Here is a 24,898-nt window from a genome sequence, read left to right as displayed (position 1 = left end):
CCAACGTCCACGGAACTCGGGCACCAGCGGTTTCAAGCTTCAGGACTCAGGAAAGCTACTGAATTCGATAAAACTGAGGGAATCTCGAGAAAACAAGGAGCCGTGCAGGAAGCATTGCTCACACATACAAACGCGCATACGCGCGCACGTTCACATGCACGCGCGCGCTCGCGTTCGCACGCACACACGCACGCACGCACGCACACACGCACGCACACGCCTCTTCTGAGAAAATAGTCTGGGAAACAGTACGTACCCTGAATGGACTGGAACAACGGGATATTTTCTAGCCAGATGGTCGCTTGGTTCCCAGAGTCTCCACGTAGCTGAGACTGAGCTGCAGACAAATATCAGGCCTCATGGGGCCAAGGGCAAGGGGGCTGCCATAGTCGAAGCCATGGACTCTCCTTGGGTGGCATCCTTGGCCCCCTCACTGGTCCCACCACTCCCACCCTAGCCCCCTACAATCTGGTTTCCTCCCATCAACCAGGGTATACTTACTAAAATGCAAATCTCCTGCTGTTGCCTCCCTGCTAAAACCCTCAATGGCTCCCCATTTCTCTTCTGGGTAAAGACCCCAGTCCTTTTCATCGAAGCCCTGTATTTCTTGGCCTTCACTTCTCCAACTCCACTTTCAACCATTATACATTCTAGCCACAACGTGTAGTTCTTCCGTTCTTCATGCTCTCCCCAGCTTCTGGGCTTTGCACTGGCACCCCTACTCCCATCACCCCTTTTCCCCATCACCCCCATCCGCTTAGCTAATTTCTTCTCATTCCTCAAAACTCAGCTTAAATCTCACTGTCAGGGAGGCCTTTTCTCACTAGCTTCCCCCAGTCTTTCTAGGACCCTCCACTGCATCTTCCCACAGTGCTCTTCATGTCCCTTTCTTAACCCTCATTACCCGTACAGCTAGTTGTTCAGTGTCTGCCCCCACTCCCAATCGTCAGCCTCTATGATGGCAAAGCTGTGTCTTCGTAGTCACTACTCACAGTTTTTGTGGAGTTAATGAAACACCGGGGCACTACTGTGCCATCTTGGAGAAGAAGGTAAAAGCCTTTTCATAGTGGTCCTTTAAAGCAATTTTTTTTTTTTTTTTTTTTGGAGCGAGAAGTAGTAGACATTGGGTAGTAGAATTGTTGTGATTTTTCTTTTAGAAATGCTTCCAGATGGAAACACCTAACTTACAAAGTTAATGATTTCTGCTGGTACAAATTGGGGATTTAAAAATTGCAGTGCTGGGACACTTGGGTGGCTCAGTCATTAAGTGTCTGCCTTCGGCTTGGGTCATGATCTCAGGGCCCGGGGATTGAGTCCTACATTGGGCTCCCTGCTCATTGGACAGTCCGTTTCTTCCTCTACCCCAGCCTGCTGCCCCCGACTCATGCTCTCTCTCTTTCTCTCTTTCTGTCAAATAAATAAATTAAATTAAAATCCCCAAACCAAAACAATACAAAGAAAACTGACGTGCTTTCTAGTGTATTCAAGTTTCTCAAAGAATATTTGAAGGATATAAAATGGGGTGGCACCAGGGATACAAGAACTAAAATTCAGCTAAACCTCACCTTGAACTTGACCTCCACCCTCCTAACCCCCCGGAATTTTTCACATACTATTCCCTTAGCCTAAAGCACCCCTCCCATCTTCTCCCCTCTTCCCTGCAAACATGATGTTCCTGTCTCCATAGGCTTGAGGCTTTCATAGCCTTCAAAACTCCATGCAAATCTCCCTTTCTTTAAGATGAATGCCACGTGCAGACACACACACACACACACACACACACACCTTTCCCAAGTACCTGCCCACAGTATGAATGATGAAGTGTTTTCGTCTTCAAAGTCTTATAAACATGTTGAATATTGTTCCTGCCGAGGTCTTTGTTCTAAGCTTACAGCTAGCTTGCCTGGCATTGAATAACTGTTGGGATTGTTCTACTCTTATTGTACATTATTCCGTACCGAATTCGGGTTAATTTTGAGTTAGTTGGTTCTGTGGCTGTGATGAGTCTTCAGCACCCTCCCCTCTGAGGCAGAACAACTCCAATAGCACCAAGTCATTTGCTCTGTCACATGTTTCTAGGTAGGTTCTTGAATGTTCCACTGTCCAGTTGAAACACATCCTGACTTTTCTCTCAAGCTTACTCAGAGGCCTATACCAAAAATTTCTGTTTTTTCAACAGTACACTCTAGTTTTATTTTTGTTATGGAACACGTATGTATTTTAAAGGACCAGATTTTCAGTTGGAGGGCATGCTATCCAAGTTCAGAATTCCTAAACACTAAAATAATGCAAAAATAAGAGCCGGTGTACTCATGTATCTTTTTAATGAGCTTGTTCCCTCCAAAATAAAATGTATTTTTAAAACAGAAGTTTTAAAGTACCTGTATTAAGTTATCCTGTATTGGGAAGAAATGTCAAACCCGCTAACATGATATGTAACAAAAATGTATTTTAATTTGTATTCCAGAAACAAAAAATAAAATGTTGAGAGGAAAAAAAACAAAAATAAAAACAAAACATACTGTCCAGGGTCCCAGTGTCCAGCTGTTCGGTGCAAGCCCATGTTCCTCCCTCATGAGTTCCCTGATGGCAGGAGAAAAAAAAAAAAATCTGTGTTTGCCATTTGCAAAAACTTCTGCTGACACACTCTTCTCTGGGAAACTTTTCTACTTCCCCCACCAAGGAGACTGGAAGCTTCAAAAAAAATTTTTTTTGATGTATTTTGAGATTCTTACTTGTTTGAGATACTTTAGTAGTTTCATAGAGGTTAGAGCTGAATATATCCTTAAAGATGATAAGTAATAAGAAGAAATAATAGCTGCTACTCATAGTCATGGCATATACTCTCTCACTAAATTCCAACTATGGCTCTAAAAATGTGGGGTCTGTTGTCATCTCCATTTCATAAATGAGGAAACTGAGGCCCAGAGAGGTTAAATAACCTGCCCATGGTCACACAGCTGGTGAGCAGTGGAGCCCCGTGTGACTCTCCCAGAGGCCCTGTAGCCTCTGGGCTTAGGGCTTATGATAGTTTTAAGGGCCACAGAAATGTTTTCTTTCAGAATAAGAAGGAATAAGATGAAGTTTTAGGTTAAAGAAAAATATTTTAATATATAATATTAAGATATTTGTGCTTATACCAACAGAGTTTAAATACAACTTTTAATATTTTTCTATGGAAGAAGGGGTGCACAAAGGCAAAATGCCTGGGGACCATGATATTCATCCTGTGGCTCTGGTGGAGTCAAAGCTCAAATCAGGTCAGTCCATCTTAAAAGGTCATGTTTTCACTAGGCCAGTCTGACTCCATTTTATAGGTGAGAAAATTGAGGTCCAAGGCCACACAGCAGATGAATGGTCAACCCCAGCCGTAGAACCCAGGTCTCTGCAGGCCAACTGCCAGGCTCTGTGGTCCGACAGCACCACCTGGTGGTCTTGCTGGGGGACTTCCCTTTAGTCAAAGGATGAACCTACAGAGAGGGTATAGACTCGGATAGTCCCAGGAAGCAGCCACAAGCTAGTCTGGCCTTGTGCTCCACCCTTGGCAGTGGGGGAGCCAGGCGAAGGAGCCAATGCATGCTCTTTCCTTAGGTTGTCAGCAGATTTCACACACTCCCCGACCCCCCACCCCCACCTCAGGGTAACAGTTATCCCTAGAGTTAATATTCATAGAGTACTTAGATCAGCCTGTTCAGTAGGAATAACATGTGAGCCAAATGTAATCTGAAATCTTCTACTAGCCACATTAAGAAAAGCAAAAATAAATAAATAAATAAACAAGTAAACGTAATTGGAATAGTATATTTTATTTAACCCAGGGGTGAGCAAATGACAACCTGTAGGTCGAGTGGAGGCCACTGCCTATTTTTTTAAATAAAGCTTTACGGGCACACAGCCACACCCATTTGGTTATGTATTATTTATGGCTGCCTTTACCCTGTAACTGCAGAGTTGAGTAGCTGTGGAGTTGAGACTGGATGGCTCCCAAGTGGAAAATACAACTAGTCCTTTCCAGAGAAAGTCTGCCAATCCCTGGTTTAATCCAGCATCCAAGTCTGAAACGACAGACCTTGTCTTTTCAGCATGTAACTCAATATAACAATCATTAGATATTTTATACTTTTTATCATATTAAATCTTCAAGTTTTCGTGTATCTTTTATACTTACAACACATTTCAAGGGATCAATGGACCCGTGTGGCCTATGCCTACTGATTGCCACAGTGCAGCCTTGGAAAAATGCCTGTACATGGTAAATGCCACATTGGAGTTTGTTAAATACATACACAAATAAATTCCTCAGAAGAAGTAAGCCCTAACATTCTGGGACATTCACTGTTTGTAATGAATCTCTTTCCCGAGCCTCTAGAACGATGCTAGCTTCAGAGTCCCCTCCTTGAGAGAATTGAGAAAATTGTCACTTAAATCATTTTCGGTAAGGCTTGATCTCTTTGCAAATTCCTGACTGAGAAAGCCTGCTCTGGTGGTAGCTCGCCCTTTTCTAAGCAGCTTGCAGACTTGCTGTGGACAGAGATCACTGTCATCATCAATGTAATTCACATCAATAGGCAGGCACTTGCTAGGCATTTTCTGAGCGTTATTTCCTTTAATGCCATAAATAACAGTGACCTCCCCGAGACCCCATGCCGACTTCAGCGTCTCCTCTGTGCTCCCAAAGTGCCCACCTTCCCCCATCACAAGCCCTTCTCAGTCTGCACTGTGAACTCCCAGAAGATGTGGTCCCTGATCTCACAGGAGCCCAGACCAGATCTGACCCACGGGAGCGGTCAGATCCACGGCTGTTGCAATCACATGGCCCCTGGAGGAATCCAGGGTGTTCTTTGGTATTTGAGTACATTCAGCAGGTTGTTGCCAAGCACCTCTGGTGTGCATGCAAGGCCATAGTGTGAATTCCATTTGAATCACACGCACACTTTGGCCCTCACTCACACCCTCTGCCTCTTGCTCTTTCCCATTCCAGAACTTTCCTGAAGTCAATGAAGGAAAGCCAGGCCAATTAGCTCAAATCGCAGCTGTAGGGGGCATAGCTCGTCTGTGAAGTTGTACTGAGAGGCTGACCAGGAGAGACACAACTCTCCCAGCCTTCACACACCTAGAAGTCATGGAATGAGTTCTCACCAATAGAACGTGATGGGAGGTGACATTGGTTAATTTCCTTCCAAGGCAGTTAAGAGTGGGTGTGTTCTCTGCAGACTCTTGTCTCTTCCCTTGTCCCCAGTTGGATGTAGAGAGACTCGGGGAAGGACCCTGAAGCCCTAGGAGATGGCAGAGCCACCAGATGGGAGTGGCTCGGCTCCCCAGGTTGGCATGTGGCAGGCGGTGCACTGGCCACCAGAGTGCACCGTGCTGCACGAAGTACGCCTTTATTGGTTAAAGCAACTGGGAGGTAGTGGCTGTTTGCTACAAAAACAAGGCAAACCTGACCCATGCAGGTTCTTCGGGGTGGAGGTGGGGGACAGTGAGAGAAATAGTAAGTAAACATGGAAACCACTTCCCCCTTGAACTGGGGGGGTACACTGGGACCAAGCAATTCGGCTGTGGGTCCCTTCACTAAAATATAGAGAGAGTCAAGACAGGGAGATACTCCTCTCCTCCACTTAGCGATCCCCTCCCCTGCCCCCCTGCTCTGCTGCTGGGACACTGGGAGGGCAGCGAGCATCCCACACTTGGCTGGTGATGGTGGGGGCAGGGCTGTGCAAGGAGCTAAGGTCCCTGAGGACATCCAAGAGGCTGCAGGTGGGCCACCCTAAGTCCCAGAGGTAGAGAAAAGCACTCATGTCCCCTCATGCTCCACAGAGGAGGCAGGGCCGGACAAACAGAGGGAAGGTGGGTGGAGCGGCAGCGTCTTTGCGCAGCGGGGTCCAGACAGACTGCAGGAGAAGGCAGGAGCAGCCTCTGAGCCCCCCTTGAGCTCAGCTTAGCTGGTCTGTTCGCCGTGGAAAATGGAAGACGCTACTCTTGATGTAAAAGGTCTTTGAGATGGGCTGGCACCTGGCATACGTTGGAGCCCTGGGGTCCTTCATGATGTCCCCTGGAAAACAGCAAAGGCCTGGTTGAGGTGGGGCCACGTTCCTCCCGCCAGCCCTGCCCCAGCCGGGAGGGCCGAGGGTCAGCAGGGACACCGGCTACAATCGCTCTGGTTAAAATCTTGAAGTACTTCTAAACGGTTGGGGGCAGTGGTTGCCCCTGTGCCCCTTGATCCCTCCCTCACTCCCCTGTTCCTTCTTAGCATCCAGTAACTACATGGTACACCTGGCGTACGTAGCATGGGGGCCTCAAGGCCCTGCATTGGCTTTGGGCCCACAATCTGCCCCAACGGGTGGCAGGCACTCAAGTCATTCCAACAGTTGACTCTTTTGTTCCCATCCCTACCCCACACCTACAAGGGGTAACCTCATCCCATTTCTCCCTTTTGTCTAGTGAGAGCCCCTCCATCCCAGAGCTTCTTAGTGAGAGTCTCCAAGGTCCTGGCCAAGGCTGAACCAGCTCCCAGATGCCCACAGACAGTAACTCCTGTCTGCTGAATTAATAATAATAATAATAATAATAATACCAGTTACCATCTGTTGAGCACTTACTATGTGCCAAGCACTAGACTGGTACTTTCTATGTGTCAAAGGGCATTTGGGGACAATCCAGCTGGGGCCCAGACAATGCCTGTGACCCCACTTCCCCATGGCTGTTTGCAGCGCACCCCACTCTCCCCTCCACCCCCCAGGATGATGCAGCTCCTGTCTGTAACCGGGTCGGGGGATGGGGAGAGATGGTCCACAGAAGGTCTCTCATCTGTTCCTCATTTAGTCCCTGAACTGGTCAGGTTAGGGGGCATGAGGCTAGAATCTTACAGAATGTTCAGGAGATTTCAGGAGCAACCGGGAGCTTAAGCAGAACCACCATGGATGGAAACAGTCTTCAGTCTTGGCCCTGAACCTAGGACTGCCCTAGGACACAGGAGGCATCCAGGAGCAGCTCCCCCCAGCTCCAGTATTCGGATTACTGGATGAAATAAAGGATGCCCAGTTATGGCTGAATTTCAGATAAACGGCAATTTTTCATTTTAAGTATGTTCCGTGCCATATCTGGGACATACTTAGACTAATAAATTATTGTTTATCCGAAGCTCAAATGTAACTGGGCATCTTGTAGTTTAGTTTGCTCTGTCTGGTGGCCTTCGTCTGGCAGTGGTTTCACGGGCAGAGACATAGACCCATAGGCAGGAGGAGGAGAGGGGGAGCAGGAAAGGGGGTGTAGTGCAGGAACCGAGACTCACTCTGTGGGCCTAGGGAGTCGGGCCCTCCTCAGAAAAATCGGATGAAGTAGAAACACCTCAGGCTTCTGCTCCAGCGTCCCCTCCCAGCAGGCCTTCCCTGACCACCTGTCCACCAAGGAGCCCCTGCATCTTCCTCTCCTTTTCCCGACAGATCTCCTTCTACAGGCTTAATACTCACAATCTCTGCCATATCCCCAGGGACACAAAGGTTCTGACGTAAATCAGGTGCTCACTAAATCTTTGTTGAGTGAGTGAATAAATCAAGAGACCAGAATCCAAACCCAGGCACTCTAATTTCAAACTGAGTCCCTCTTCCATGGTTGTTCATTGGCTAACTCATGTTGGGGCAGAGCTGGGATTTAATGACTCCAGATCTCCCTCACTGGACTTTCCCAAATGAAAGCATCGCATGTCAAATGAATAAATGTCCTCTCCACCGCATGAGGCTTTTGTGAGGAAAATTTCTGTTCAGGGTGCTTTCCCATTTGATTTCCCCAAAACTCTGCGACACAGGAAGACAGGTACTAGTGTAGTCCCATTTTTCAGATGTGGAAACTGAGGCCCAGTGATGTTAAGGTTCTTGCTTGAGCTCAACACAACTCCCAAGGGGAGAAGCCAGGATTTGAACTTGCACTTCCTGATTCCAAACCAAGGCCTCATTCCCTAGTCTACCTTCATTCATTTGTTCATTCATTCCATGGTCACGGAGTACCAAGCTGGGGACTGGGAGGGCCTTAATAAAATTAACTAAGTATTTCTGGAACCCAAAGGGCTCATTAGACCAGATGGATACTTGAGGAATGGTGACACAGGGGGCCCAGGGCTTCTGTAGACACAGAAAGCTGGATAAGCACTAGGGTGGACTCAAATCTACCTGGAGGACTTTCGGAGAGCTTCCCAGAGGAGGTGACATGTGAAAGTTAGCAAGCAGAGGAAGAGGCAGGAGGTACATTCCAGGTGGAGCAACGAAAATGTGCGAAGGCCCGAAGGTGTGAAGGCGTGGGGCCTGCTCTGAGAAGGGTGAGCCCAAGGGGTAGGCTGTTGCCTGCAGGGTGATTAAGGACAGGGCTGGGGTGGGGGAGGGGAGGGCCAGGCCTGCGCCTGGAGTGGCAAGATGGTGGCAGCCCTTACCCATGTGCCAGCCGTACTCCCAGGATGACAAGACCGGGTACAGAAACTTCTCCTCTGGCTTCTGCCGATGCCGCTCACGGAGGTACGAGGCCCGGCCTTGGCCATCGTGGGAGATGCCTTGGAAGAGCAGCTGCAAGGTGCTGGCGGGGACCTGCATCATTTCTAAGCCCCCTGGCCTGGAATGGACTGCGGGCCCCTGAGGGGCTCTTTGGGCCTCCCAGGCCTTCTCTCCCTTGGGTGGGGGGCCGTGGACGCCCACTCCCCTGGACAGTTGATCCTGGACCCCCTTGGTCTCTGACCATCCATCCTGTATTTCCTTGCTCTCAGGGGCACTGGTGGCAGGCAAGGGCCCTGCTCCCAAGGCTAACCTGAGGGGGGCCCGCTGTAGCCGCTTCCTGGGCACGGGCCCCTCCTTCAGGTACTTGTGGCCATAGTTGATATTCCAGGTGACCCGGGCTGTGGTCTCCTTCTGGATGCGCTCTTGCCAGCAGGCTTGGCTCTGGGTGGTGCAGAGATCCCTCATGGCAGTGGGAGGGGACAGGGTGCGGAGGGAGGAACCATTCTGCCTGGAGCCCTGTGGCCTGTTTGCTCTGCGGGGACCGTCTCCAAGGATACGTGCAGCCAATGAGGGCTGGGTTGCCAAGGCCCCGCTGGAGAGGAGGGGCTGGGCTGCTCAGGGGGCCACACGCAGGCAGCAGGACAGACCAGGTTGGAAAAGGGAGCAAGGGCTGGCTACAGCCCACCCAGGGTGCCTGGCAGGAGGCTGTATTCTGCCCCAGAGGGACTCGGGGCCCAAGCCTTTACCCCCCACACCCAGAGGGTCCCAGGGAGGCTCACAGGGTGCCCGAGCCTCTAGTCCATTCGGTAAACCCTGACGCACACCTACTGTGCACCAGGCACCCAGGGAGGTCCCAAGGGAGGCCCAGGGTCCACTCTCAGGGTGCTCTGGACACATGGCTGGGGGGTTGCCATGGAAACTCTGGACCCCAACTCCTCAGACACGTCTCTGACACATGAGAGCTTACCTGGCATCACTGAAACATCAGAATGTCAGAGGGAATTACTTCTGGACTCGCGAGAATGACATTAGGCCAGGGTAGAAGAACTTGGAACAGTGCCTGGCGTGGATGGAGGCGGCCGCTGTTTCACAAGGCCCTGCTCAGTGCCAGCTGCTGTGCTGAGCTCCCTCTGCCTGAAACCACCCTCCTCGGTTGCTGGGGCTCTCGTTAACCTCCTTTCCAGGTGAGGAAAGGGAGGCTTGCAGGAACTATGTGCCAGCACAGGGCACACCCGGGCTACTCTGTGCTAGGCCCTGGGCTGGAGGGTTTAACGAGTGATCCCACTCAGTGGAATCCTCACGGTGACTCACTAACAGGCTCTCTCCCATTCCTTTTCCAGATGGAGTGATGGGGGCTCAGCAATGTTCATTTGGTTCCACTGGGATGGACATCAACCCCCCTCACACCCTGCCCCACGTAACAGATACAGAACTTTCCCATTGAATGTGACAACATCATCTGAGAGACACAGTGGGTGGTGGGAGCGGGGGCAAGCAGAGGAGGACCCACCAGTCACCCAGCAGCTCCATAGCATCAACTTCCAGGACCCTCACACCCTCTGCCTCTCCCATCAGGGCCCTGCAGGTGTGGGCCGCCTGAGTACCAGTGACAAGGAGGTTACCTATAATGCCCTGGAGCCATTCACCTTTCCACTATCTGCTTAATGTGCTCTCATTTATTCATTCAACAAACGTTCATTCACTCTTGACCCTGTTGCCAGGCACTGAGCCAGGTACTAAAGGTAGATGAGGAGGAACAGAGTCTACATACTTCCTGCCTTCAGGGTTTCACAGTCCAGGAGGGGAGACAGACTCATAATCAGGTGGATGGGGAGCAGGGAACTGGAGAGATGATCAGGGGAGGCTTCCTGGAGGAGATGCCCTTTGAGTGAGCCCTGAACTGCGACCGTGAGTTAGCCAGGCAAAGAGTAGTGGAAGAATGTTGTAGACTGGGACTCCCAAGGCAAGAAAGCATAAGGCTGTCTAGACTGCCCTCTGTGCTTCAGTCTTCCCAACTGTAAGATGAGGGTTATGATGTTTGGGACGACTGGGAAGATTAAGAACCAGCTTGGTAAGTAAAACAGCCCAGGCATGGTAGGAGCTCATCTGGAGCACTCAGAACAGTCATCAATTAATTGTGCAATCACCTTTTTAATCCAGGCTCTCCTGTAAGCACCAAACACGCTTTGGGTACTGAGGGGATGTGTGTGCCAGGAGCGGCAAGTGAACAGTGCTGACAAACTGTCCCTCCCTCACGGAGGTTGCGTTCTGGCTCCTGTCCTCCTCAACTCCACATTTCCAGTATGTCCGGGAGATTGTCTGGCATACAGTTGGTGCTCGGAAAAAGTGCTCGAGGAAAGGATGAATCAGCAGACTTCATGTCTGTTCTGTTGCCTCAGGGACAGATGGAGGAAATTCAGAGCAGCTTTGGTGGCGGGGGTGGCAGGACCCTAGTGTCAGATGCTTGTGGGGCAGGGTCTGACCCCGGAATATCAAGCAAGTCTCCCTGACCTAGACCTCCCCAGCTCCGGGCAGCGCAGAGGTGGGTGTGCTCCCTCCTGGCTTGGACGACCCAGTGCCTTCTGGACCGCAGGGTTTTCTTCCGTGCCACCGTTGGCGCGCCCAAGGCGACCCCTGGCGGTCATCACGGGAACGACAGCGGAGCAGCCTGTCAATAGACGGGGTGGAGGAGGCGGGTGTTACACTGAGGACTGGACAGGCACTCCCAAGAGGGAAGTGGGGTGGAAGGGTGTAGAAAGGCGCCCCAAAAGTACTGACTTCCAACGGGCTCAGGAACAAAGTTTGGCTTACAAGGAGAGTCGCCTTTGGATTCCGAGCACCCACCTGTGGGAGGCCCTTGTGTGCAGGGCACAGCTTCATGCCCTCCTCCCTAAATTCAGGCTTTCTGGCTTTTTTTTTCTTTAATTTTTTAAAAGATTTTTATTTATTTATTTGACAGAGATCACAAGTAGGCAGAGGGGGGGGGTTCCCTTCTGAGCAGACAGCCTGATGCAGGGCTCCATCCCAGGACCCTTGGATCATGACCTGAGCAGAAGGCAGACACTTAACAACCGAGCCACCCAGGCGCCCCAGGCTTTCTGGCTTTTAACACAGCCTTGACCATTACTGTGTGACATTGTACAAGTCACTTAACCTCTCTGAGCCCTGGGAAATGCCCCTGTAAAAAAATGAGGGTAATCATAAGACTCTAGCATTAGTGTTAGTTATTACACTTGGTTTACTCCAGATTTATTCACTTCAAATCCATCCTGCAACCCCTGGGAAGGTGTGGGGGCAGCCCCAGGCCTGCCTCTGGCCTAGGCTTCTGCTAAGGGAAGGAGTCACTGAAGGGGAAACCAGGGGAGGCTGGAAGGTGAGCTGGGTCTCTCCCTAGTGCTCCTGACTCACCTTTCTTCCCACCTTACTGGCCACTCCCCCAGGCCTCCAAGGACCCACCCTGCTCCTAGTGCTGCCATTGGCCCCCCCATTCACTCCCACCCCATCCACTCCCAACCCAGTTTCCAGTACTGGGCTCTGTTTGCAGGCCAAGTGTTTCTTCTGTTTGTGGTTATGTGTGTCTTTAAAGTAGCCCCCACTCCCACCCCAGATTTAAACTCTCCCTATAGAAGAATCCTCTTAATCACCTTTCACCAGTAGTAATTCTATGAAAGCTTATCATGTACTAGACACTGTGGTATGTTCTTTACATTCATTTTGTCAGTGAACACAGTGAACAGTGTTCCCTCAGAACACCACATAGGGTAGGTTCTAGTACCCCCATTTCATTGGACAGAAAACAGAGGCTCTGAGAGTCTGAGGGTAAATGATCTGCTGGAGTTCATAGCAGGGCAGGATTTGAACCCTCTGGCCCATGCTTTGAATCACCATGCTTAATAGACACCCCACAGGCTCCCTTCCCCTCATGGAGGTACCCTTTCTACTTTGCCTTGGGGAACGGAGTCTCCCCAACATGTAGGCAGTCCCTATTCTAGCAGCTCTGGGTGGGGAGGGATTTGGGCAGCCAGTTGGAGGATGAATGTGTTGGGAGACCTTTCTAGATGTTAATCTTAGAATGGAAGTTTCCCACTTTCCCATTTTATGGATGAGGGCACTGAGACACAGAGGCAGCTTCCTGGAGGAGGTGCCCTTTGAAACCTGAACTATGAACAGGAGTTAGCCAAAGAGTGGAGGAAGAATGCTCCAGACTGGGACTTCCAGTCTGCAAGACAAGAAAGTGTAAGGCTCTCTAGACTGGTATAAAATGAGTGCTATGAAGAAGTCTGGGACATTTGGGGAGATGAAGAGCCAGCCAGAGTCTGAGTCGGTAAGCCGCAGGGCTGGGACTGAATCTAGACTTGAACCTGCAGCTAGCTGCTTTCTGGGCATTTCTCACATACCCAGCAACACTGCTGGTACAGGTGCCAGCTGCTTGGAGCTGGGCCCGAGCCTGGCATTTCCAGGGCGTGGTGCCTCTGCTGAGATTTCCTCTTTCTCAGAGATCCCCTTTCCCCCACCAGGGTTCAGTATTAGCTTTGCCCTGGGAGAGGCATCCTGACACCTTGGGAAGGCGGTGGTTATGGCAAAGGGAATAATGTTGGCAATACAAGGCTCGAATATTCTTTCATCCTTGAGCTTTGTCCTGGGGAGATAAGCAAATCCAAAACACCCTTGGATGCAGGCCATAATTGAGGATAAATCCCCCACCTCCTGCCTGCCTGCTTTGGAGAACTCTTGAGGGAGAGAGGAGGGGTATGGGGTGGGCCACCCAAAATTCCTTGCATAAGAGTTGGTCCCCTGTGGGCTCAGGGACCCAGACAAAAGCCTTGTTACAAAGCAAAAAGGATCCCTTTGTTTCGCCAAGTGTTTGGTCAGCATTCTTAGGACAAAGCTGGAGGGGAAAAATTCGAATTCAGGCTTGCTTTGAGCCGTGTGACATTTTTACTCCCTCTTTGAGTTATGATTTGCCATTGTTAGGAGGGAAAAAAAAATGAGCTAAACAAGACGTGTTTCTGGGAGAGAGTTTTCATTAGTGGAATACCCTGGTTACAAAACCCCTTCCCCCTCCCAGTTAATGGGGATTTGAAAAGATTCCATTCTTTTCCTAGACCTGGCTTCCATCAGACAGAGTGCTAAGCCCAAAGAGCACTTAAATTAATGAGCTTCTTCCCCATTTTATTTTTATTATTTTTTAAAAAAGATTTTATTTATTTGACAGACAGAGATCACAAGTTTGCAGAGAGGCAGGCAGAGAGAGAGAGAGAGAGAGAGAGAGGAGGAAGCAGGCTCCCCACTGAGCAGAGCCGCTGATGCGGGACTCGATCCCAGGACCCTGGGGACCATGACCTGAGCTGAAGGCAGAGGCTTTAACCCACTGAGCCACCCAGGTGCCCCTTCTTCCCCATTTTATTTTTTATTTTTTTAGATTTTATTTATTTATTTGACAGACAGAGATCACAAGTAGGCAGAGAAGCAGGCAGAGAGAGAGGGGGAAGCAGGCTCCCTGCAGAGCAGAGATCCCGATGCCCCTGCCCCTGGGATCATGACCTGAGCCGAAGGCAGAGGCTTTAACCCACTGAGCCACCCAGGCGCCCCCTTCTTCCCCATTTTAAAATGCAAACTTGGGGGTGGTGGTGACAAGGACCACTCATTCTGCTAATTTTTAAGGCGGTGCCATTTTTAGGGGAAATTTTTAGGCGAAATTAAATCCCTAGTGTCTTACTCATTTTACATCAAACTCATCAAGATGTGGTTTTCGAGGCCTCTTTGAAGTCTGAAGACCAGCTGTGTGGTCAAGGACCCATAGGCTTCTAAGTGCATTGGAAACAGACATGTTAATCAGTGTTTCCTTCTGGGCGGCCCTGCTGAGGGCTTCCCGGGGCTGCAGAAGGAAGGCTGACGAGGGAGAGGCGCGCACCGTGGATTGGAAGGGAACTGGGTCTCTCTGGGTTGAAGATCTCTGCAGGTCAACTGCCAGCGCTGTCCTGCTTTCACCCGTGTTGGCCCCTCAAAAGTGATGGCCCAGCCAGCCCCTGGTAGAAAGGGGGACAAGTCAACTGGTGAAGTCAGAAAGGGCCTGGTACCAGGGCAGGGTCGAGTTTCAGTCATTGAGGTGTTTGCACAAAAAACAGCCCATTCCCATGGCAGCAAGTTCAGGTGCAGAGAGGAGCTGCCCCATGGTTCTAGCCACTGACCAACTGGGAGGTGCACAGATTCCCCTGGGTCGTGGGTGATGTTTCAGGCAGGGGCCCGCTAGGGCAGCCCCAGGTGTGGCCTTATACAAGGAACGGCACCTCTGGCAGGGGCTGGTCACAGACAGCAGGAGCCAAGACTCACAGCTCCCAGTGAGATTTCGTAGGAGTCTCACAACCACCCCGAGAGAGGCTTGGTCTCAAGAGGGGAAGCCACCTCCCCAAGGCTATAGTGCCACTAAGCAGCCAAGCCCACATTCAAACAATACCTGATGCCCAAGTCCAGCTGTGAACACAGACATGCTGCCTCCCCGAAAGAAACCAGCCAGACCTCCTGGGATTGAAACCAGCAAGGTCAGCATCACCACGCAGAGCCTGGACAGCCCCCCAAGCCCCCCAGCTTGGGGAGTCCTGGAACAGTCACAGCCGGCACGGGCCCACAGCTATGGGGGCTTCCTCCACAGGGAGGGAAAAGGAGGGAAAACCTTCTTTATTCCCACTTTCCTCCCACCTCCCAGCGGTAAACAAGCCTCCATCCTGATCAGTAAGGAGGTGCCAGGAAGAAACACACAAAAGGATGCAGTCTTCCTTCCCTGCCTTTCCCTCTAGCCCTCACTCCAGTGGAGGGCCAGGGGCCCAGCGGGGACTTCCTGGGGCTCATCTGGGGAGTCCTGGTGCCCTTCCTGCTCCCACGAAGGGATAACCAGGGAGGAAGAGCCTCCACTCTGGGGACAAAAAGGCCAGGGTCTGGGGTCTGCCCCAAGTGACGTGTCCATTCAGCACCTGAGCTGGTGTCAGTATGGCAAAGTGGGGTCACGGGGGTGCCAAGAGGGTGAGCAGGAGGGGTGGGGGGAGATATGCTAAGAATATATCAGGCACAAGCTCTTCCTACCAGAAGGAAGGGGCAGGGAGAGAAAGACGGATACCACACACACAGAGGAACCCTGTGGTCCAAGGGCAGTTGGGACAACAGGTGACATTGCTTCTTGTTTAAGTAAACCCCCTAAAATGACCCTTTCTCCCATCATTGGGGAAAAAGGCTTTCTGTCCTAGACACTGTGTTGGTGTCCTGGCCAGTGCCCCTTCCCCAGGGCCCTCACCGCCACCTGTTTGGCTGCTGGGCCTCTCCTGACACTCCCCTCCCAGCGGCACTCATGAAGGGCCATCATCCCTCCTGCAAAGAGAGGCCAGGCTCACGTCAGAACAAGTTGCTCATCTATGGAAGGGAGAGCTGGTCAGAGACTCGAACAATTTATTCAGAAACAACACTGTCCAAGAACACCAAGGGAGCTTGACGGAGCAAACATTTAATAAGTTATAAGGTACAATTTACAGTCGGCATCTGATTCCAGTTTCACTTCCACGTCCCAGTTTACAAAACCTGTGGCCCTTTCGCATGGGGCTTCAGGCTGCCCCGGTTTCTCAGAGGTGGGCTATTGCCAGCACCTGCTCCCAGCTGCTGCGTCTCAGTGACAGTCTTCTGCCTCGCTCCCCGTCCCACCCGTGGAGGTGCTCGTGACCAGGGCAGCCACTTCCTCAGGACGGAGCAGCAAATCAAAAAGGTCTGCCGGCCCAGACCATACCACACCCCTGGGCCCTAAAGTTGGGCAGAGTCCCCATAGGCTTTAACTTTATTCCAAAGCCAGCTCAGGTCTGCAGAAAGGGGTGCAAAACGCCTTACACCCCATTTCTGGAATTATGCACCTGCACGCAGCTTTCCAAACAACCTCAGAGGACACGGTCGGGGCCAAATGAACACAGGGCCACCGTCAGCTACATAGCTTTCACTATTTCTGCCCAACAACAGAAGACCACCTAGGAGCTGCCGCTGTCCTTCCCACCCCCTCTGCCATGCCCTGATTTTGAGGCCAAAGATCAGCAGGAGTTCCATTCTTTCCTATCTATCATTCTTTTCCAGAAGTGATCCCACGGCTGACTGGAGGTGGGTTTGGAATGTTCTGTCCCATGACAGGCCTCTGCAGACGAGGGTGCTGACACAGTGACCCACCTGCGGTCCCTTCGAGCGTGTTGGCAAGACTCATCAGACTGACAACGGCTGGAGTATGTGTTAAGAACAAAGCCTCGAGTTGGTTTAAAAAAAGGGATCTTTGGCAGGAGGGAGCTGCCTGCCACAGCAGAACTTCCTTGGACCCAGAGACTTCAAGGGCCTTTAAAGATAAAAGCAAAACGTGGCTGCCCAGATGGGGCACATGTTACAACTTTGCAGGGGAAGACTCAGCAGAACCAGGGGAGAGGCACTAGGAGGCACTGAGGGCAGTCTGCCGCCACGTACCGCTGCCCTCTGAGACGTGTAAAAAGGCCATGGGGCAGGTGGGAGTGTGGAGATGGGTCATGTCGAAACAAGATCCTTCTCTGTGATAGGGCGCTGGAGAGATGAAGCTGGATTTTTAAGTCACCTTGTTTTCTAAGTGACAGCCTAAAAGTAGGTGGCCTCTTTGCCCTGTCCCTCCCTGCCAGTCTTGTTGCATAAACGGGCTAGCCAATTTCATTCTTTAGGAACGGCAATCTTGCGAGTGACCTTGGTCTGTCTGCAGGGGGCGATGGGTGCCAGCAAGAGGTCAGATCTGGATCTGACCGGAATGAGCATGGAAATCCTCTCAGCCCATTGCATGAGTCTGTATTTCTTAACAGTCCCCAATGCGTTCCTAAAGAGTCAAGTCTAGGACTTATTTCTCAAGGCACTTTAGAACGACAATGTTTTTGGGGTGGGGTTTCAGACCCATAAACAAGCTGGAGGAAAACTTTGTATAAAACAAGTTACAAACAAGCAACAAAAGCAACCACCAGAACTCCTCCCAGCATTTGACGAGAACCGTTTTAAGGCACCGTGACGTGGAATGGACTGCCGGGTATGTGTTCCTCTCCCCACTTCACAGCTAGAACATAATCTCCCTTCTCCTTGACAACGTATGTGACGTTGTATTGTTGGTTGCCCACATGCTTCATGGAGACCTCTTCGCAAGGAGTGGTTGGCCCATGGACACCGATCAGCAGCATGTTGGAACCTAGGATGCAAAGAAAGGTGGTTACTCTATCAGGATGCATCATGGAAGGCAGAGGAAGGGGAGGGGAAATGAGAGCCAAAGGAAATACACCAAGTATTGTCTGCTGAGATTCTGACACCGGGAACTTCGAGAGGTGGAACAACATGGCAATTATAAGCAGACTCAGAGCCCAATGGCATGGGTTCAAATCCCTGCCTGCCACCTCCTAGCTGGGTGACCTTGGATGAGGAACTTTACCTCTCTCTGCCTTAGCTTGCCCATCCGTAAATAGGACATGATCCTAGCACCTCCCCTGTGGGCTTGCTAAGAGGTTTACAGAAGTTATATGTGAAGCCCTTAGCTTGTAGCAAGAGTTACGTAAGTGATCGCTACTCTGATCTCATTTATTCTCATCAGAAACTTAAGGAAGGTACTTTATAAAGATTCCCATTTTAGACAACAAGAAACTGACTTTTAGAAAAAGATTTAGTACCTTTCCCAGATCACATGGCTAAGTTTGGGGCAGGAAGGAAGGAGGCAAGGAAGGAAGGGAGGGAGGAGGGAAGGGGGCGGGGGAAGAAGTACTGGAGCCAGGTTTCCAGCCCAGATGTGCCAGATCCCTGAACCCAGGCAACTAACCACTGACACCCAAATAAATACTCAAGTTCAAACTGCAATTAAAGCAATTATTGGCAGAGAAAGGAGCCAGGTTACCGATTCAGTTTGCCCATCTGTAATGGGGATAATGTCACCTTTCCTGTCTACCTTGAGGGCATTTGAAAGAATCAAGAGTCAAAAGAGGAAAATCATTAGCAAATATTAAGTACAGGAGAAGGGGTCATGAACAAGGTTACTTGCAAATGTCTGGGTTGCATGGGCCGGTGGGCAGAGGGTGTCAGCCTGCCTCCACCCTGACCCTCAAGCAGGACCAGGCTACCTACCGGCTTTGCTGCAGTCCACCAAGAAGGAGCTCTTCTGGCCCACGAAGGCCTTTGAGAGCCCTGCCCCCTTGGAGGTCACCTTGCTGGCATCTGAGGATGCCTTGGGGATGGCACTATAGCAGGTCTCTGTCGATGACCTGGTCACAGACTCCACCAGAATGGACGAGGTCTCATTGGCTGAGCCAGGGCTGACCAGACGCTGGCCTAGAAGATGGAAGGGAGGGGAGGTAGGAGTGAATGGCCAGAGGCAGTAGGCTCTCTCAGCTAGAAGAGGCGAGTGTCCCAGGGCAGAAGCTCCAGTTAAGTCCGTGCACCTCAATGGCTGGATCCCAAAGCTACCACATCCCCACCTCGTATCCCCAACACCTGATTTAAATGTTGCCCTCTCCCCATCTCACACCCATAATGTCTTCCAAACCCCTGGGTCCCACCCCACACAGTGGGCAATGACAAATGACAAAACCTGGAAATCCCTCCCACATAACCCTGTGGCACCCTGCAGAATCTACCTCTTTCCATGGAAATAAAATACCCTTATGTATAAACAATGTCAGATGTTGGGGAGAACATAAAACAAAATAACAAAAATGGTTCTCTCTGCATGTGAAAGGATGTTTTTTCCATCTGACTCTTTAATAAATTTTTCTGCAATGAAGCTATATATACTACCCAATCAACAGTAAACCGAGCAGAGACACATGGAAGGGATTTACCACAATATTTATGATGACTACCTGGGGCTGTGGGTTGTGAGATGCTATTGACTGGTATTTTTCCTAGCGCTCTGAAGGAGGTGCATTTTTATAAATTTAATAAAACCTTTTGATTATTTTAAAAGTAAAAGGTTAGAAACAAGAGGATTTTTCAGGTCCCGATCTTAACAAATATGTAAATTTTTTTTCTGTTCTGTTAAAAAAACATTTTTTCAATCTCAACACTCATTATTTTAGAGGGCGATGATGTCAGCACATATTCACGGGCTTCTAAAGATATTTACTCTCCGGGAAATGTCCTACCATTTCTTTATATTCAAGATTCAAAGTAGATTCAATGTATCTAAAATTACCCACAGTTTCTAGTATCAAGTAACTCTGTTGATAATCTGACAGGACATGGTCCACAGGAAAAACAGTAACTTCAAAGCCATTTGGTTGTTACCTGTCACCTTGGCCTTGAATGGACTGCCCACAATGTGGTTGGGTCCACCATATTTAACGCCAATCAGGTAGTTTCCAGGAGCCATGGGCGTGTACATGACTTTGTAGCCTTCTGGGGTTTCCTGGCAATCCATTTTAACTTTGGACGGGCCTTCAATGGTGACAGATAACGTCCCCGGCCCTGCTCGGGTGGTGTTGATGAAAAATTCAGACTGGATACCTGGGAGAAATGAAGAGGGAATGTGTATTGGTTTGGAGGGATGGGGGGATGTGGTTTGGGGAGCTTTCCCAGGGGCAGTGAAGCAGTGGCAGGGGTTGGGGGGGGTATAGGTTTCCCCACAGAGGCACAGCGTCGGTACTAGCTCTGAGCTCCTGAGGGCAGTAACTCCCTTTCCTAGCAGGAGGCAAGAGTGTGGCTGACCTTTCGCCCACCAGCCCCAACCGCCAGGACACCCTGTTCTTGCCTCTGGGCAGGCGTGGTGGCTGAGGACAAGAAGCCGGAGTCTTCGCTGTCAGCCTAAAATGCTGTTTCAGCTGCTGGGGGCTCAGCCCTGCCTCCAGCGGGGTGGAGGATGCGTGGGCCCCTCTGACCTTTCCTTTTTCCCGACTTGGTGGACTTGGAGACGCCGAGTGGACTTGGAGACGCCGAGCAGACCGAGCATCTTCTTCTCCTCCCACAGGCTCCCTGCCTCAGTCACCACGCTAAAGTCTGGGGAGGCTGTTGGAATCTGCCAGCCCCCCACTTTGCCATGAGCACCAGCAACAAGAACAAGGCCAAAACAGTGGCTCCTGCTAACTGACCCAAGCTTCCACTGCTCGGGTTCCAGATCCCACAGTAAGCATCCTGTTACGTACACAGTGACTCCTGTTTAACAAACGACAGAGGCTCAGGGAGGCTCGGGCACTTGCCGGGCAGTGATACAAACTAGGAAACTGGTAGAACTGGGGTATGAATAATTCCATGTGGCTCCAGAGCCTCTTGCCTGGCCCACAGGGGCCTTCTGCATGGACATTCTGCCTTGTGACAAAGAAAAGCTGGGCTGATCAATGCCTGTGCTGCATTCCTGCCTGAGCCCGGGGCCCTGCAGAAGCCTCCACTCCTTCAGGCCCATTTCCCATGCCAGGAGGCATGAGGTGGTCAGTGAGGGCTGCCCTCGACAGTGCCCTCTACAGGCCAGCCCCGGCACAGCAGCCTTGTGCAGGGCAGTGCTTTTCCCCAGAGCCCTGGATGCCGCCCCAGCTGGGAACTATTTGGGTTTAATTATAGCTCCTAGGCCAGAGAAAGAATTATTGTTCTGGCTATCAATAAAACAAAGGCGCTGCTATCATGCAACCCCCAAACACAACCCAGCTGCTTCTGGAAGCTCCTGAGGCTCCTCCTGTCCCAGGGCCCCCCGATTATCTCAACCTTGTCTCTAAACCCTGCAGCCAAGAGTGAGGCTGTGTGGGCAAGGGGGTGGGGTGGCACACGACAAGGGACTGCATTTCCAGGAAGTAGCTGCAAGGCGACGATAAGGAAAGATATTTTTAAAGTGAAGATGAAAAGACCGGCTGTAGTGGCGAGAAGCCCAACCCATTTTAACAAGTTGCTGCCTTCTCAAGAAAGATCAAGATCTGTGAATCCTGGCTGTGAGGGCCTGGAGAGACAGGAGACACGAGGTGGGAAAAGAGAAGTAAGGAATGACAGGGCAAGAGCTACGTGGAACAACCTGTGGGGTGGGCTCCCTTATTCTTCCCATTTTACAGGAAGGAAGCGGAGGCCGGGTGAGGTCAAATCCTTGGTGCCAAGTACCACGGCTGGAGAATGGCAGGACTGGGATTTAAACATGAGACCCAGCCAGCGTGGAGCTAAGGCATTTGTCTGAGAGAAGTGAGGAAAAAGAAAATCCACGCGCAGGAGTCCCTCTGCCTAGTGCCTCCAGCTGGAGCGTGACACCCCGAACATATCTGGGCATGGCGGTCTTCCCCCCTGCAGCCCCATGTGTGCACAGCTGAGTTCCTGTGTGGTGAATGCGTGTCTACTGCAGCCCTATTCTATTGTGAAGGTGGGAGACGGGGCAGGGGAGGGATGGAGGCTCTTCTGCTCCACCTGGCACGCACCGGGGATCTTGGAGCATTTTATCACTAAGGCTGGTCTTCCAACCCAGAGCATTGAGAACCCCCTGGTCTCACGCCCAACCTCTCAACTCCCTGGCAAGCAGACAGTCCCACCCCAAATTCTCCACATTCCCCTACTCCAAAACCTGCAAAATGGCCCATTTAAGGCTCAAGCCAAAAGATACAGCAAGCGAACCCATAAAAACACAGGGAAGTTTGCTTTATTCTGAAGGTCAGGGTGCCAGGCCCTCCAGCAGCCAAGCACAGATACCTTTTCATCCCACGCACACTGCAGCTGTGTTATCTTGGGATGGATATTTGGGAAAAGGCTTGCGAGCGGGAGGGCTAAAAAAAACAAGACGCCTTCCCCTTGACAAGAGCAATATTGACACAGCGTTTGAAACAGGCATGCTCTGTACCTCTCCCTCCTGGCTGGGAGTCTCCCTCTAAGACTGGCTCCTTCTCTCAGTGGCATCCAGCCCTTGCAAAGGACAGCCTGAAACCCAAGCTCCCGAGAAGGCATGCAAACAGCCAAGAGGAAGCACGAGAGGCCCCGAACGCAGCAGGTGTGACCCAGCAGGAGGGAAGGTGGCTGCTGGCAGCTGCAGGAGACCTCAGTGGCTGCTGTGCAACCCGGACCAAGGTGTGTGTGGCTCTGATGCCGGGAGGACCCCACGTGGTCTTTAAAGGAGGGTATCCTGCCAGGGACCAAATGCTTGCACTCCTGCATGGGGACCATTTCAGGCCACTAGGACAACAGGGGTCCTGGTTTAGGATACCCCCCAAAGTGGGCCAGGGGTGGTCATTATCTGGGGTGAGCTAGCCACTCAGAGGGGCAGCAAAACTCCGGGGTTAAGGGTATAGGCTTTGAGGTCAGGGACCCAGACTGATTTTTGGTTCTGTTACTCCCAGCTAAGTAAGCTTAGGGAGCAACTCAACCCTTCTGAGCCTCACTTTCTTCATCTGTGAAATGGAATGGCGGACGGTGAAGGGTTACCATGCCTCTTATTAAGGGCAGGCTGCTGGCCCACAGTTCAGTGTGGAGCCAGACTAGACGGTCTTGGGAGTCCAGAAATATTTACGCCACCCCTGCGGGTGTTTCTGCTGAGGCCACTGCTTCGACTGGAGCCCAGGGCCGTGTGCCAGTCTGTCAGTGACTCTTGCACCCAGACAGGGCCCCTCGGGCCACTTGGGACACAGGCTCCCTAGGGCTGGATCCCCAGGAGCTGCAGCCACTCATCTCCTTGCCCAGGCAAGGCGGGTCTGCTTTGTCCAAGTCACCACATCAGCAGGAGACTGAAGCAGAACATATACACACAAGGGCCTTGAGCCGGGACCGGGCTGCCTTCCCAAGGCCCAAGGTAACCCCCAGTGCAAACCGTGCCCAGTGCGTCCATGTCTCTGCAGACAGGCCCTGCCGAGAAGCCTGAGTGGACAAGCTCCCCAGGCTGGCCCTCTCCATACAGTGACACGCCCCCCCCAACCAAGGCCCGCCTGGAGGCTCACGGGATGAACATGAACCGCAGCCATTACAAGGGGCAGAGATCTGTGTTTTGACACAGAAAGTTCTCGAAGATGCCAAGTGAAAAACACTACAACATCACATGCACCAAGATTATTTCTGGAAAATAAAAGCCACACTGTATGTCCACCTTTTTAACAAACCAACTAGTTAAGCGACCATGTGTGAGGGTGACAGACACAGGCAGTCAGAAGGTCCACCCCTGAACCACAAGTGGTGTTCCCTCCCGGGTCTAGACGGAAGGAGGGAGAAGCAAGGAGACGGAGCCAGCTTCCTTTACATACATCCCCGCTGCCTCCTTCACAACCAAATATGCCCCATCCACAGCAAAGACAAAAAACAGATTCTAACGAGTCCGAAAAGCTCTAGAATTTTTTGTCACCATCTTTTCTCCTCCTCTGCAAGGACCAGAAACTAAAAGGGGGAGGCAGACCGTGACAGGTCCTACTGCCAATTCAAGGTTGTTTCTGTGAGCCTAGGACTGCAGAAGGAATTGAGGGCAGGAGACCTCCCAGGAGGCCTGTGACACACACTGAATCCTTTGCAGGCAAAGACACCCTCAGAAGCAAAGACAGGACCCTGTCTTCCCTCACCATCGGTGTCCTGGCCCTGAAAAGGCACTTGGCCAAGGAAGACAGGCGAAGTGGAGCAAACAGTAATGAGGTGTGATAACACAGTCATCAAGCCCTTGCTTTTGGACTGACCGAGGGTCAAAGCACATGTCCCAAAACAACTCCGGAGATCAAGAGCTCCAAAGTGTTGAGCATTGTAGCTTCCCCAGCGTGGGGGGGTGTGGGGGGTGGGGAGAGGTCAGGGAAGGCTTCCCGAAGCCTGAAGAGCTCCTGCTGGCTGAGCCCCTGGAGCGGGCTCAGCTAACGATCAGAGGCAGAGGCTGTGGGTTACCTGTGGTGCCCCCCTCAAGCCCGGCGCCATAGGCGGACACCAGGGCGGGGTTCCCGGCTTGTCCAGGCTCCCCGACCCGCACTTTGAAGGGGCTTCCAACCACGTGGCTCCCGTTGAACTTGACGTCGATTGTGTGGATGCCGTTCTCATGGGGGATGAAGCGCACGGCGTACTTGTCTAGGAGAGTGAGCAGAGTACAGGGTCAGGCTGAGTATGCGCATACGACCCAGGGAGTGAGGAAAAAGTCCAGCCCGAGATGGTGAATTTTAAATCATTAATAAGACCACACCTCTCCTGGAAGCCTGGTACCCAGTATGTTGGATTTCAAAACCAGATGGGCCTGTTTATGTGTCCCTTGTCAACCCTTTGGGAAATGCATCCAAGTCTCAAATTCGAGGTTTCATCCTCTGAGAACATGGCATCTGCCTTGGGAGAACACTTTCTTTTTTTCAAAGATGTTTTTATTTATTTCAGAGAGAGAAAGAAAGAGAAAATGAGTGGGGGGCAGGGCAGAAGGAGACAGAGAAGCAGGCTCCCCAAAGAGCAGGGACCCCCATGCAGGGCTTGATCCCAGGACCCTGGGATCATGACCTGAGCCAACACTT

General features: G+C 51.3%; 2 protein-coding genes across 2 annotated transcripts in view; both read right to left on the bottom strand.

Moving 5' to 3' along the window:
- Positions 1–5,417: 5,417 nt before the first annotated feature.
- LOC116874116 (protein ATP6V1FNB) lies at positions 5,418–9,388 on the bottom strand. The gene is made up of 2 exons (XM_032868536.1): positions 8,423–9,388; positions 5,418–6,052 (listed from the first exon to the last, which is right to left on the bottom strand). The coding sequence occupies exons 1-2, from the start codon at positions 8,943–8,945 to the stop codon at positions 5,934–5,936; spliced, it is 642 nt and encodes a 213-aa protein (XP_032724427.1). The 5' UTR covers positions 8,946–9,388; the 3' UTR covers positions 5,418–5,933.
- Positions 9,389–15,954: 6,566 nt separating this feature from the next.
- Positions 15,955–24,898, bottom strand: part of FLNB (filamin B) — a 104,816-nt gene continuing 95,872 nt past the window's right edge. The window contains 6 exon segments of the mRNA XM_032868420.1: positions 15,955–17,495; positions 17,497–17,550; positions 17,552–17,694; positions 18,615–18,818; positions 19,773–19,991; positions 24,294–24,470. Coding sequence (XP_032724311.1) covers positions 17,403–17,495; positions 17,497–17,550; positions 17,552–17,694; positions 18,615–18,818; positions 19,773–19,991; positions 24,294–24,470 — 890 coding nt within the window. The 3' untranslated portion in view covers positions 15,955–17,402.

Source organism: Lontra canadensis, unplaced genomic scaffold, assembly GCF_010015895.1.
Source record: "Lontra canadensis isolate GAN:19392208 unplaced genomic scaffold, GSC_riverotter_1.0 scaffold35, whole genome shotgun sequence".
NCBI classification, from domain to species: domain Eukaryota; kingdom Metazoa; phylum Chordata; class Mammalia; order Carnivora; family Mustelidae; genus Lontra; species Lontra canadensis.
The sequence above is the reverse complement of the archived record's forward strand: the minus strand, read 5'-3'. Positions and strand labels throughout refer to the sequence as shown.

What these genes read in the sequence shown, in the direction of transcription:
- LOC116874116 (XM_032868536.1), bottom strand. Translation starts at nt 8,945, where the DNA reads ATGAGGGATCTCTGCACCACCCAGAGCCAAGCCTGCTGGCAAGAGCGC. An exon ending in GGAGTACGGCTGGCACATGG is followed by an intron (nt 6,053 to 8,422) that starts GTAAGGGCTGCC and finishes GCTGTTTTCCAG; the next exon opens with GGGACATCATGAAGGACCCC.